Source organism: Mustela lutreola, chromosome 6 (genome assembly GCF_030435805.1).
Source record: "Mustela lutreola isolate mMusLut2 chromosome 6, mMusLut2.pri, whole genome shotgun sequence".
NCBI lineage: Eukaryota > Metazoa > Chordata > Mammalia > Carnivora > Mustelidae > Mustela > Mustela lutreola.
In genome coordinates, this window is record NC_081295.1 from 41,816,447 (window position 1) to 41,831,525 (window position 15,079).

Genomic DNA, 15,079 nt, shown 5'->3' on the forward strand with positions numbered 1-15,079 from the left:
ACCCAATTTCAGCCACATTATGAGCAGAAAAATAACCTAATTTGTTTCATTCTGCATTTATTGTCCACAGAGTACCAGATTTTGTAATAGCTGGTGGGATATGAAATAGTACTGTGGCATTGGACAGGGAGACCTGTATTTAAGACTTGGCTGTTCCATTTTCTAGGTCTGTGACTTTGGGTGGGATATTTACTCTAAGTTATAGGCTCCACACCTGTTGAAGGGCAAGAATATAATTCCTACCTCATAAGATTGCAGTGCTAATGAAATTAGATTATGTGTATGGGTCACAGATTTATAATGCTTGATACATACTAAGTGCTCAATGAATAAACTGTTAATATTTGTTTATATAAAATGATTCACATAGTTCTAGAAATGGTTGATATTGCTTGACCAATGGGTGGGCAGGGGGAGACAAATCTTTCACTTTCTCTACTTGTTTTTACTGCCAAAAACAAAGGTGATGCTTTTATTTATTTACTTTTAATTTATTTCGCTTCAGTTAATAACATATAATGTATTAATGTGCTTTAGGGGTACAGGTCTCTGATTCATCAGTCTTCTATATAGAAGTGCTGTTTTTAATACTGTGATAGCAAAGACTAGTAGTAGCATCACCTCCATGGTAGGCACCCAGAAACAGAGAGTACAAATGCATTGTTTATTCAGATGACAAACAGGATATTAAAGCCCTAAAACCTTTTGTTTTGTTTTGGGGGAAAGAAAGAAAAGTAGAAAGGAGGAAAGAGACAGAGAAAAGCTAGAGATAGTACTAGCTGGTTAGTGATAGTACGAGCCGGTTTGATAAGCTGAAGCTCACAATTCTCTTGAATTCCATGAACATCCTCTCTGAGGATCTCTCCAGGACTGGGTACTGTGCTCACAATGGGGAGTTCAATGGGGAATACATATTTTAGTGATCTAGATCAAAACCAATGAGATTAACTTGATAGAAATTCTCACTCTCTATCATGATCTATATTCTATACTTCAGGCAAAGTTGTTCACTACTCTGGTTGGTTTTCACTAAGTGCTAGATGCAAGCCTACATGTGGGTTTAGAGACTAGGATCTGGGGAAGGATAAATGAATGAAATGAATGAAAAGGACTTAGGGCAGAAGCCCTGGAACTTTCTTGGTTCATTTTGCCTAATACACAGCATCTCTAAGCCAAAAGAAATACCTAACACCTCCATTGATTGAGGGGATGGAACCAAACAGTTTAATAGGTATCTGGATTTTAACAGCTTAGCATATGTTAAGGATTGCATAACTTCTCAAACCTTGGAGTCAGATTATACACCACCAGCTTCATTTATTGCTCCGCACTGATTTTTGTGATACCTGGTTTTTATCACAGTAATTACTCAAAACTCAGCTTTGCAAAGGTATAATGTCATCTCAAGGAACCTCATACTGAAACTGTGAACTTCCTCCAACTAATAGTTTGCATGGTGTCCAGGACATGCCACTGTTTCCCCAAAAGTTTAAAATATCCCACAGTACCTCTGTGAGTTTCTTGTAGCACACGAGGATACCTCATTACACAGTATGGGAACTGTGGTCTTGGGGCCTGATTCCAAGACTTTGTTTTCTTAAAATTTTATCTCTTCTTATTTTTCTGTGCCACTGCATTAAAAAGCAACCTAGTGTTTATTTTCTTTTATAAAATAGTTTCTTTTTTTAATTAATTTTTTAATTTTTTTGTAAACATAAAATGTATTTTTATCCCCAGGGATACAGGTCTGTGAATAGCCCGGTTTACACACTTCACAGCACTCACCATAGCACATACCCTCCCCAATGTCCATAACCCCACCACCCTCTCCCAACCCCCATTCCCCCAACAACCCTCAGCCTGTTTTGTGAGATGGAGTCTTTTATGGTTTGTCTCCCTCCCGATCCCATCTTCCTTCATTTTTTCTTTTCCTAGCCCCCTCACCCTCCACATTGCATCTCCACTTCCTCATATCAGGGAGATCATATGACAGTTGTCTTTCTCCAATTGACTTATTTCACTAAGCATAATACCCTCTGGTTCCATCCACGTCATTGCAAATGGCAAGATTTCATTTCTTTTGATGGCTGCGTAGTATTCCATTGTATATATATATACCACATCTTTATCCATTCATCTGTTGATGGACATCTAGGTTCTTTCCATAGTTTGACTATTGTGGACATTGCTGCTATAAACATTCAGGTGCACATGCCCCTTTGGATCACTACATTTATATCTTTAGGGTAAATACCCAGTAGTACAATCGCTGGGTCATAGGATAGCTCTATTTTCAGCTTTTTGAGGAACCACCATGCTGTTTTCCAGAGTTGCACCAGCTTGCATTCCCACCAACAGTGTAGAAGGGTTTCCCTTTCTCTGCATCCTCGCCAGCATCTGTCATTTCCTGACTTGTTAATTTTAGCCATTCTGACTGGTGTAAGGTGATATTTCATTGTGGTTTTGATTTGTATTTCCCTGATGCCAAGTGATGTGGAGCACTTTTTCATGTGTCTGTTGGCCATCTGGATGTCTTCTTTGCAGAAATGTCTGTACATGTCCTCTGCCCATTTCTTGATTGGATTATTTATTCTTTGGGTGTTGAGTTTGCTAAGCTCTTTATAGATTTTGGATACTAGCCCTTCATCGGATATGTCATTTGCAAATATCTTCTCCCATTCTGTCAGTTGTCTTTTGGTTTTGTTAACTGTTTCCTTTGCTGTGCAAAAGCTTTTGATCTTGATGAAGTCCCAATAGTTCATTTTTGCCCTTGCCCCCTTGCCTTTGGCGATGTTCCGAGGAAGAAGTTGCTGTGGCTGAGGTCGAAGAGGTTGCTGCCTGTGTTCTCCTCAAGGATTTTGATGGATTCCTTTCTCACATTGAGGTCCTTCATCCATTTTGAGTCTATTTTCGCGTGTGGTGTAAGGAAATGCTCCAATTTCATTTTTCTGCATGTAGCCGTCCAGTTTTCCCAGCTCTTGTTGAAGAGGCTGTCTTTTTTCCATTGGACATTCCTTTCTGCTTTGTCAAAGATTAGTTGACCATAGAGTTGAGGGTCTATTTCTGGGCTCTCTGTTCTGTTCCATTGATCTATATGTCTGTTTTTGTGCCAGATACTGTCTTGATGATGACAGCTTTGTAATAGAGCTTGAAGTCTGGAATTGTGATGTCACCAACTTTGGCTTTTTTCCCCAATATTCCTTTGGTTATTCGATGTCCTTTCTGGTTTCATATAAATTTTAGGATATTTGTTCTATTTCTCTAAAAAAATGGATGGGATTTTGATAGGGATTGCATTAAATGTGTAGATTGCGGGGCGCCTGGGTGGCTCAGTGGGTTAAGCCGCTGCCTTTGGCTCAGGTCATGATCTCAGGGTCCTGGGATCGAGTCCCGCATCGGGCTCTCTGCTCAGCAGGGAGCCTGCTTCCTCCTCTCTGTCTCTGCCTGCCTCTCTGCCTACTTGTGATCTCTGCCTGTCAAATAAATAAAATCTTTTAAAAAAAAAAATGTGTAGATTGCTTTAGGTAGCATAGACATTGTCACAATATTTGTTCTTCCAATCCATGAGCATGGAACATTTTTCCATTTCTTTGTGTCTTCCTCAATTTCTTTCATGAGTACTTTATAGTTTTTTGAGTATAGATTCTTTGCCTCTTTGGTTAGGTTTATTCCTAGGTATGTTACGGTTTTGGATGCAATTGTAAATGGGATTGACTCCTTAATTTCTTTTTCTTCTGTCTTGTTGGTGTAAAGAAATGCAAGTGATTTCTGTGCATTGATTTTATATCCTGATACTTTACTGAATTCCTGTACAAGTTCTAGCAGTTTTGGAGTGGAGCCTTTTGGGTTTTCCACATATAGTATCATATCATCTGCAAAGATATGAAATAGTTTCTTGAGGAATTTTTCATTATTAAGAATTAGGAAAGTTAAGCATATAGAAAGTTTGGAAAATACAGCATACGCAGGTAAAAGTCGTAACTAATTCCACCATCCACCAATAACCATTGCCAGCATATCACTGTTTTATCTGTCCGTTGTTCTGTATAGAAATATTTTATATTTTGAGTAAGAACTCTGACTAACTCTGACTTTACTGGAAGGTAATAATCTGTAGCATAGTGGGAATTTCATACCCTGAAGTTGTGACTTGTCTGTGATGACCTTTAGGATAAATAAAGCAGAGTTCTAGCTGCTCTCTTTATTGGCTACTTTGATTAATTGAATGCCTGATTGAAGGGCTTGAAGACCCCACCATTCCGAAGGGAGAGACTTCCTTCTGCTCTGTTTCCAACCTAGAAAATGCAAAGTATGCTATTTATACATAATAGTAGCTATAGGTGTAACATTTTTTTAAAAGAGGGTAACTTGTCAAGTGTTTTGCTTTCTCCAGTAGTGGATGTGCTTTCTAAAAGTAATATAGCAAGGCCCTACTATAATGTAGTATTTCCAAAAGATTATTTATCTAAAAATTCAGATTTAAAACTATTTGTGTTGTTCTGATACCATTTCATTTCTGACTTATTTTATTCTCTATACCTTTATAAGTACTAGAAATTGAAGTTATTTACATGAAAATAAGATTTTTATTTTATCTACTAAAGATATGTTTTTAAAATTTACTCTCTGTCACTCTGTAGAGGTAGAACTTGAATTATCAAAGAGTAGAACTATAACTTCAAAAAAGAAAAAATGGCCAATTTAGTTTAGCTCCAGAGAGCAGTTCACAAAAGATGGAACAGAAACTTCTAAGTAAAATGTGTATTCATCTTTAAAATCTCATTGTCATTCTCTGTCTCTTTCCCTCAATAATACTTTTAAATTCTAACCTGAACAGGTGGTGACAGTACTTTCTTAGCATAGCCTGGACTGTTGAGGAGTGATATTGTTCTTAAAAGTCCTGGTAGAGGACCTCATGGCTGACTCTAGGGCTGGGGCAGAGAAAATACAAAGATGAGCCTGGAGAGTAGAATCTTGAATTGCCAGAAAGTAAATGCTGAAAATAAGTAAGTAAGTAAAAATGGAAACAAATTAAAAGGACACTGGAGCCAACCTAAGAGAATTCCCAATGCCGAAACTGGAACAATTTGACCAACAAAATAATTGACAGAAGAAGTTTATTATAAGCCAAAGAATAAAATAAATATCCATGAGTTCATATTGGTACAAATAAGCAAATAAATAAATGAGGGAAATGGGACAAGTGTTCCTTACCAAAAAAGTCCAGATAATAAATGCAGAAGAGATGGAAAAAAGAGAAAACCCCCATTAGAACACCACAGAATAATTGCTGTGGGCAGAATTCACAGATGAATGCTGAAATTAACAAGCAAAACTTTAAGGAGAAACAGAGTATTCGCATAGTCTCAAAATATCTCTCTCAAGAAACTTAGTAATGTCTGTGGTGGTTTTAATAAATGTCCACAACTTTCTGGATATTCTTCCTTCCAGGAAGTGGAGTTTACTTCCCTTATCCTTGAGTGGGGCTCTTTGTTCATAGTGATTTGTAACTAACCCACAGAGTATGGAGAAGAGAACAGTAGTAGTAACTTTCCAGTAGTGAAACGTGGCATATACCATCTTAATGAAATGCTCGGGGAATAGCATCACCAGTAGTAAATCTCATTGCTAATATACCCTCCCCCCAGATACTACACAACGAGAAAGGCACTTCTCCTCTTGGCGTTTGTCCCCCAAATCTACAACCTCAGTCTAATCATAAGAAAACATCAGAAAATTCCAACTTTGAGGAGCATTCTACAAATATCTGACTAGTACTCTTCACAAGTGTCAAGGACAGTCTAAGGAACTGTCACAGATCAGAGGAAGCTAAGGAGACATGATGACTAAGTGCAGTGTGGTTTCCTGGATGGGACCCTGGAACAGATAAAGACATTAGTGGAAAAACTGAAGTCTGAATAGTCTGCAGTTCAGTTAATTGTTGCACCAACATGAATTTCTTTGAATTGATAAATGCACCATGATACATAAAATGTGAACACTAGGGGAAGCTGGGTGATGGGAATATTAGAATTCCCTATACCATCTAGACACAGCTTTTCTGTAAATCTAAAATTATTTCAAAGTTAAAAGTAGAATCACTACATCTCACTGATGGACTTCTCAGTCTAAGGATATTTGTTATTTTAAAGTGTCTCCAGAGCAAATTAATTCAGAGAAATGCCCTGCCCCTCAAGCCTCTGTGCAGTCTCTCTATAAAAGAAAGATGAGCTTAAAAAAAAAGATTTTATTTATTTACTTACTTGAGAGAGAGCACAAGTGGAGGGAGAAGCAGAGAGAGAGAGACAAGCAGGTTCCCTGCTGAGTGCAGAGTCCAACACAGGACTCACTCTCACGATCCTGAGATCATGACCTGAGTCAAAAGCAAGAGTTGGATACTTAACTGACTGAGTCACCCATGCGCCCCAGCATAAGCTCTTTATAGGAAAACAGCTCTCCCGAAACAGGGACAGTAAGTTACAGAGTTTCATCCCACCACTAGAAGTAGAAATGTCACTTAGCCTGCTCAGGAGAGGTCAGTTCAACCAACACTGATGGTTTGCCTTTTGTAGGTATATGCCTAGCACTTAAGTTACAAAAAGTAGTCTCTAAGAATAGTGCAGAGCGGAGCACCTGTGACTGTACCTGATTCTACTGTGGGCTCTTTATTGCAGGTATTATTATTGAGCTGCTAATTTAAAAATCTCCAGAGATATTAGGGGCACCTGGGTGGCTCAGTGGATTTCAGATCAGGGCATGATCTCAGGGTTGTGAGATCAAGCCCTCTGTCAGGATCTGTGCTGTATGCGGAGTCTGCTTAAGATTCTCTCTCTCCCTCTGCCCCTCTCCACCCCCCTTCTCTTTGTCTCTCTCTCTCCCTCTCTTTAAAAAAAAAAAAAAAAGCAAACAAACAAAAAACAAAAACAAAAATAACCCTCCAGAGATACTAGATCCAGTTTCATTGGATTATCTCGTCTCCTCATTTTATTGTAGATTAAAATAGTATAAAAAGTATGGTACTCAACAAGATGGATACACGAACAAAATATTTTTCAATATAAAGTACATTATATATTGCTCTTTAAAAAGCCAGTAACATTCATTAATTCAGTATAATAGTACAGGTATGAAATTCTGATTTATAAATATTTTATTCTTATTACTTTCAAACTCTTATTAGTTGATTATAGAAGGCCTAACAGGGTCTTGTTTTAGTAAATAATAATATGTACTTGGCTGAGGGTGGTTACTGTCATAGAATTAGAATTTGGATACTAAAATTAAAGTCCTCCCCTGTATGGCACTCATTCTCTTGATCTGACCATTAGTGACAAGTGTCTTTAGTTTGTACACATATGAGAAGTATTATTTCTGTCAGTTAAATATATCTTACTACCCAACCAAATGAGTACGTTGTAATGTTTCTACCTTGGGAATATAACTCATGTGATCAGAAGAACGAGTTGTTCGTGAACGTGGATATACATTTAGGTTACTGCAGTGGCAGATGCATGCATTTTTCAGAATGCTGTTTCCCGGTTGTTGTTAATGCATGCCCAAACAGATATGCAGATACTTAATAATGCTGCTTAGTTGTTGTAGTCAGATTGAGCAGCACATAGTTTATAGCAAATCTGAAAGCAGGAACACAAGAATGATGAGCTATATGATAAAGACTTGCTAGGATTGCTGGTCAGTGGAAGTACTGACTGCACGTTGTTGATACAAGCCTGTCTTGTGTAGTACCTATGATACAATTTTCTTGACACCTGTTTTCAAAGCATACCTTTCCATGTCATCCTGGTTTCTTTGGTGAATTTACTTAAAAAGTGTTTTTTGTTTTTGAAAGCAGTATGCAGTATATTCTTTCCTAATTTTAATTAAGAATTTTACTGGTTGGCCACTACGTGCCAGATACTTTCATTTATTATTCATCCAGGGTTCCGGTAAATTAAGAACTCCTTTGCCCATTTTAGAAATTATAAAATGGAGGCTCTGAAAGGTTTAGAAATTCATCTTTGTTAGATCCTACATGTGATAAATGTGATTACCCAGCTGAATGAGTTGCCTACTACTTGACTATAGATAATGTATCAAAAGTAAAGGAGGGGGGAATTGAGATTAGAATAATGAGTATTTGAGAATAATTTTAGCAAGTTTGCTAAGTGGAACATCAGTCTTTTGGGCACGTCTGTTCCACAGCCACTGAATGTATTGGTCCTGTTGGATTTGTTGAAAATGCAAATAATCCAATCCAATGTAATACTCATTAAGGGAAAAGGAATACAATTTGATAGTATTTATGAAGACATGCACAGCCTAATCTGTGAATTGAAAGCATCTTTTCAAAATTTGCTTCCCTTCATATTCCTAGGTGGTATTGAATCTGTGGGTAGAAAAATGAGAGCATTTCAAATAATGCTAATGAAGTTTAAATGATTGCAATCTACCATATTGTGAAGAAAAGTTGTTAGCTGTGAAAGATGAGGACAGAATTAAAATATTACCATGACTGGCATTTGATTTGAAAACTGCAAAGATAAGCTTAGGTTCCTATTTATGAAAACTATCCTCACAGCCTGATGAAATATCTTTTAAAAGGTTTTATGGTTACCATGGATACTTGTTAGCTTTGGTAGAGTAAGTTGTAATTCATATTCCATCATCTGAGGTGAAGGAGCCAAAAAAGCCACCCAACTAAAATCTAAGGTAGCTTCATCTGTATGTTCACAGTAGTTTGAAGAGATGGAAAGGGTATCTAACCCAAAGATTAGAGTTTGGGTTAGTTGTTACTTCTTGAAAAGCAAAATATTTAGCATGCACATTACCTGGATCTCATCATAATGTTTACTCTCTATGTATAACTTTTTCTTTCAGCTGGTGAAGGGAACTTCTTAGGTTGTGACGTAGGAATCTAGATGGTGAGAGCCTTCTGAATGCTGACGAACCGAAGCAGCCTCCTCAATTTCTGAAAGCCATAGGGACGCAGAAATATTGAAGGCATTGGTCCCTATGGTAACATATTTGCATTTGGCCCAGAAGTGGCTGGTTTCTGCTTAGCCTCTTGTAATTGCTATATATTGACAGCCGTTTTTCACGACTATTTTTAAAATGTCGGATTAATGAGCATGTGTACAAGGGAGTGCACACCATATCCTTCGGCTTGATTAGACACTTCGCATGACAAAAAGCTCTGCGTGAAGAGTTACTGAGGTGTTTTTGGCATTCCCTAATGTGTCTGTCTCACAGTGGAAGCAAAAAGCCTTTCAAATGATTTAAATATTTTCCTCAATTCTCTTTTAAAACAGGTGACAAAAGAGCTAAAACAGTATGACAACAAAATTATAGAATGCAAATTTGAGAATAACAGCTGGGTCTTCATGAGACAGAGAACAGACAAAAGTTTTCCTAATGCCTACAACACTGCCATGGGTGAGTATGACAACCTACCGATGTTTGTTACATTAAAAGAGAGAGAGAGAGAGAACACACACGTTAAGGTTTATAATCAAAATGTGCTGTCTTTGGTGTTCTGCTTGATGGGGCACAGGGTCACTCAGACCCCTGTCCTTGCTGGCTGCGAAAGGGGCTGTGACTGTCAGCTCCGGCTGGCTTGTAGGTTCCTGTCTCTAGGCCTGTGGGCTTATGCCCATGCACCCAAAAGAGAAGTGTAAAGGGCAGGATAATGGGCTGTATACAAGTTGAATTTGTTGAACAACAACAACAACAAAAGCCATGATAATTTCAGATCTATTCAGAACTATAAAAACCATTGTTTGCCAGATGGTAAAAGACAAAATTAGCAGGGGGAAAATGTAATTTCCAGCTCCTAAAATAGCTTTACAAACAATGGAGAACAAAGTAAATGAAAACCATTAAAAAACAAAACAAAACAAAAAAAACCTCCTAAAACCTCCTGTGCTATCTTTCGGAGAGTTCTTTGAGTACAATATAAATGCTTTGGGAATTCAGAATAGTAAGTTTCTTTCATGGGGAACAACAGAAATTAATTAATTTCATAAGGTAAACCTTATAGTAGCAGTAGCAGTTGTTGCTCTGGATTGCATTTATAGTGAAGCTGGAAAAAAAAAACCCCAAATGGATAAAAACCAAGATTAAAGGTTAATAGAATTGTGTGCCTTTAGACTGCTCAGTCAATGATGATGCTGATTATATGATAAGCTTATGAGAAAATACAGAAATTGCCAGTTTCAGTTTTGCAGTTTGTGAAAGTTACTATTGTACATTTAAGGGTTCTGTTGGAACTAGCATCTGTGTTCAGACAAGATGAGTTAATTTTGAAAATGGGAATAATTAAGCCATTGTCCTCCCCCCGCCCCCAAACTAGATATGTAAATACAATTCACAGACCTGGTGGTCAATTTTGATCACATAAGAAAAGATGCCGTATTTATTCATAATTTTATTAGAATACCTTACTTATCTCAAACAAGTTATTGAAATAAAATAGTACAATCTGTCTGCTCCAGTGGAACCTCCCTGTTCAGTAGAAACGGTGGCGGGTGCCATCATGGCAGGGTGGAGTTTCTGCTGACAGATGAGACTGGAGGATGGTAGCATACGGTTTCTGTAGAAGTTTTGGTTGAGTATAGACTGTAGCGTGATGCGCTGTGGTCCGTTAAAATCCTATGAAAGCAGTTTCGAAGAGGGGGAAAACGATAGTAATGGAGTGGTTGTAATTCAAATACTTAAAGTTTTGGTTTAAAATTAACGGTACAGGGCGCCTGGGTGGCTCAGTGGGTTAAGTCGCTGCCTTCGGCTCAGGGTCCTGGGATCGAGTCCTGCATCGGGCTCTCTGCTCAGCAGGGAGCCTGCTTCCTCCTCTCTCTCTCTGCCTGCCTCTCCAACTACTTGTGATTTCTCTCTGTCAAATAAATAAATAAAATATTTTTAAAAATAAATAAATAAATAAAATTAATGGTACAGGAAAGAGTATCCACCAGAAGAGCACTCGTTTGGGGGGTAGGGGAGGGCGGAGAGTCGTTTCATGTGTGAAGCCTGTCACCCCAGTTAGTGAAATGAAACTGTTCAGCCTGTCGGGACGAAAACCTTTCCCCTTTCACATCTCCCTGTGGTAAGTCAGCTACCTTAATTAACCCTCACGTGAGACACGTGTCTCCCTTTGTCCACAGCCGTGTGCAACAGCATCTCCAACCCTGTCACCAAGGAGATGCTGTTTGAGTTCATCGACAGATGTGCGGCAGCTTCTCAAGGGCAGAAGCGGAAACATCATCTGGACCCCGACACAGAGCTCATGCCTCCACCACCTCCCAAAAGACCTCGCCCTTTGACCTAAGACAAAGACCCTGACTCAAGGATTGAGAGGAAAAATGAGTGGGAAAAGATGCTGTTGCCCCATTTTTGCAGCCAGAGATATTGGAAAAAGAGTGTGGCTTGATGTTGATACACATTTTGAATTTCTTTTTTTTTTTTTAAAGAGTATTGTAGCCAGCCTGTAAATATTTGATGCATTTGTTTCCTCAGTGCTGCAATACCTCGTGGACTTTAAATGTTTTATTTATATCTGATAAACTCAGCCTTACCTTGTGAATCTGAAGATTGAAATATCCAAAGGTTTAATCGAGATTGAAATCAATGAAAAAGAGGCCTTGTTTGTATATGGATAACTTTCACTTTTAATTTATAAAGTTAGTAATCTGGAACTGTGAGCACAGAAAACACTGTATTTTTTAGAAGCTGTATTTCAACTATGATAAATACTCCTTTTCAAAAAAATCTAGGCAATGGCATTAAACATTCTTGCTATCATTTATCATGGATTTCCTACATTTCTGAGATTCTTGTATTCAGAAACAAATGACAAGGTTGTTAAGTATTGTACTATATAGAACAACTTGGTCTGGCTTATATCATTTTAAGTTGTTTTTTTGAAATGTTAAAGTAAAAAAAAGTAAAGCCCTGTTTTTGTGAGTTGCATCCTTTTTAAAGGAAGTATATTGAGTATTTTCATGTTTCTATTCTTGGAACTAAAATATCAGCGATCCAGTGTGTCATTCTGGCAGTGGTTTTTGAGTTACTTCCTAGAACTTAGATATCCACCACCGGGTCCCTTTTATGTAGTGTTCTCCTGGGAGACTCTTTTTTTTTTTTTTTTTCCTTTTAAAAGAGCTAGGGCTACTTCTGCTTTACCTCAGTGGTATCGGCACATTGTAAATTACATTAAAACACACAACTCACTGTGATTATGGGAGTGATATCAAATACAAACGAAGTTGTGTTAGTTCCCTTGAACAAAATGGCAAAGGACATGCCAGCCGACTCCTTTGATTAGAAGGTAATGCCCATGGAATAGAATGCTGTCACTAGAAACCGCTCTCCCACTGCTAGATAAATGCAGAGGCAAAGAGTAGACATCTGTAGGAACTAAACATCAAGGAAGCCAAGACATTGATTTTCAAAGCCAGAATTCTATCTCTGTTCTGTGCTGGGGATGCTATTTCTGTTACACATCTGAATTTTACAACATTTACTGATAGATAATGGATTTAAAGAGCAGCTAATCGGTCATCTGCTATTGTTGAGAAGCTGTGTTCTGATTGGCTTGTGAAGGAACTCTGAGAATTAGCCTACTAGAGGCTAAGGTATTTATTTTTAGAGGTACAGGTTTTAAGTATGTATATTTAAAACAAATTTTCATGATCTGAATTTTATATATGTCTATGCATATACATGTGTCAGTATATGCTGCCGTGTATATTCTTCTACTAATACAATCAGACATGAAAAATGCAAATGAGTTACCCAGCAGACTGAATGTCTGACAGGATTTCTATATGGTATAGCACAGATTAACCAAAAATGTATTTACATTTACCTGCGTTTTGATGTTTTTAAACAAAGTTTTCTCCTGCAGTGCTTTTCTATATGAAATACTAGAGTCACGCTTAGGCTTTTTCCTTTGTTCTTTCCAAGTTATGTAACGCTTAGTGAATGTATCCAGAAGGTCATTTTAGTATTTCATTGCTAGAGTGCATTTGTGAGTTTGGGCACTAAAGGGATTAAAACACCTGACTGCTGCAATGACTGCTGAAAGGTGGAAATTTGTCATGTTCCGTAGTGTCTTCTACAAAGTGGGTCTGGTCGGCGTTGGTGGTATAGTGGTGAGCATAGCTGCCTTCCAAAGTGAGTCTGAACAAACACCTATGCAACTCCAGATAGTCTGACGCCTGCTTCACCAGGATTAGCAACTCGTTTCACCTGATAGGTCGCTTTCCTCCAAGCCTGTATAAATGCAGAGCCCTTTTGCAGATATAAGAGCTAGTTTTTGCCAGTGATCTTTAATGGAGTTAAATGTTTATGGTAATTGTAACCTTTTAAATTGAGTTATGTGAAAAGAGCATCTCATTTTTAATACACCCAGATATTTTTCCCCCTTGCCTTTGTGCATTTTTCCAGAACTTAATTTTCTTAATTTGTTCTTTCCTTTCAATTACAGTGAAGTATAATCGCCGGCCTGATAAGTAGATCCCCTTTGGCCCCTGAACACACTGTCATCTGCAGTATCATAAAAAGTCATCTAGAAAGTCAAGGGGGAAAACCGAGAGGCAGGGATTGGGACAGCAAGAAGGAAGGAACTCCTTCCCTTGTCAGCCCACTTCACTGTAACTATTTTCTCACACTGAAGTTTTGTAGACAAAAATAAGAAAACTTTGCTTTCCTGAGTTATCAAATATAAAAGCTTTTGCTTTGAATTTGGAGAAGATGTGGATGACTCGACTGCCTGGATGGTTACATTTGCTTTCCGTGAAATGCTCAGAAAATGTCAGGACATTCCTTCTCAACTGTGTGTCCATGTGGATTGTAATAAAACTACTGACTTAAAATAACAGAAAGTGTATCCACTTTGTTTTGTGTCCCTTTATTTGACTAATGATCTCATGTCCTTTCTGTTGCCGCATTGTCCTGTCAGCCATGCCCCATCATAATCCATCTGGTTTTGTTGCATTCTAGAATTAGCATAAAGACTTGGAAAATCCCGTTTTCCTCTTGAGAAACCAAGAAGTTGGATTGACTTGGGGGGGTGCAGTTTGCACCTTTTCTTTTTGGAGTGTAAAAGAGTGGAGGGAAGTACAAAGCACATCTGTAAATGATACTTATTATATTTCTGTTCATTCACCTCTTAGTGCAGTAGATATTCTGTTACATTATTTTTAACACATTTAATGCTTTCTGCAGTAAATATTCTGAAATAGTGACATAACGACTGCTATCAGTTTTTTTGTTGTTTTGATTCTTCATTTTTTTAAAGTATGGAATTTGCCATTTGTAATTTTCAAATGATAACCATTTGGAACTAAGTGCATAGTCCTTTCTAGGCAAAAGACCTTGAAAGTCAAGAACCAAATACTTGCAGGTGGGGAAGACTAATGTGGTAGAAAAAACCCTGGGTTAACCCCAGAAACCAAGTCGAGGCTCTGCCTTTCATTGATTCTTGTGTTCTCTCTTAATCTCACCCTATAATCTCACTCTATAAAATACTGAGATCGAGCCAGATGATCAAAAAGAGCCTTTTCAGGTCTAACACGATTCTTGTGATGGCTCATGCTTTGTAAATAGCCCATGTTTACAATGAAGGCAATATTGCCATTACTGAAGATTTACCAAGCATTACGACTGTCCTAAACACAACAGCCCCGTGCAGGTAGGTACTGTTACTACCCTCCTTTTGTAGTTGAGGAATCTGAGACTCAGAGAGGTAATTAACCCAGGGTGGTGTAGCTGGTAAGTTGTGAGCTGAGGCCCAAATATAGGTCTTCCTGACTCCCAACGCCTAATTGATTGTTCAGTACTCCTCAAGAGCTTTGTTGCAGCCTCAGCGTGGGGGCTGCTTCCATGCCAGGGGGCCCAAACTGTTTGTTTCTTTGGGGCTAACAGGGTTTCAAGGAACTCTCTCTAAAGCAGGGAGATGACATTGGGATCAGCAAAGTGGATATATTTTTAGGGACTTACTTAATATTTAACAATATTTAAATGTGAGTGACACAGAGGCCATGAAAAGAAGTTTAATATTCTCATTAAGATGCTAAATTTCAGAGAC

The 15,079-nt window shown here is 38.1% G+C and overlaps 1 protein-coding gene across 1 annotated transcript in view; it reads left to right on the plus strand.

The window, feature by feature from the left end:
* Nucleotides 1–13,879, plus strand: part of RNGTT (RNA guanylyltransferase and 5'-phosphatase) — a 342,236-nt gene extending 328,357 nt beyond the window's left edge. Inside the window, exons 15-16 of the mRNA XM_059177113.1 lie at nt 9,309–9,432; nt 11,154–13,879. Coding sequence (XP_059033096.1) covers nt 9,309–9,432; nt 11,154–11,317 — 288 coding nt within the window. The 3' untranslated portion in view covers nt 11,318–13,879. The remainder of the gene's footprint in view (nt 1–9,308; nt 9,433–11,153) is intronic.
* The last annotated feature ends 1,200 nt before the right edge of the window (nt 13,880–15,079 follow it).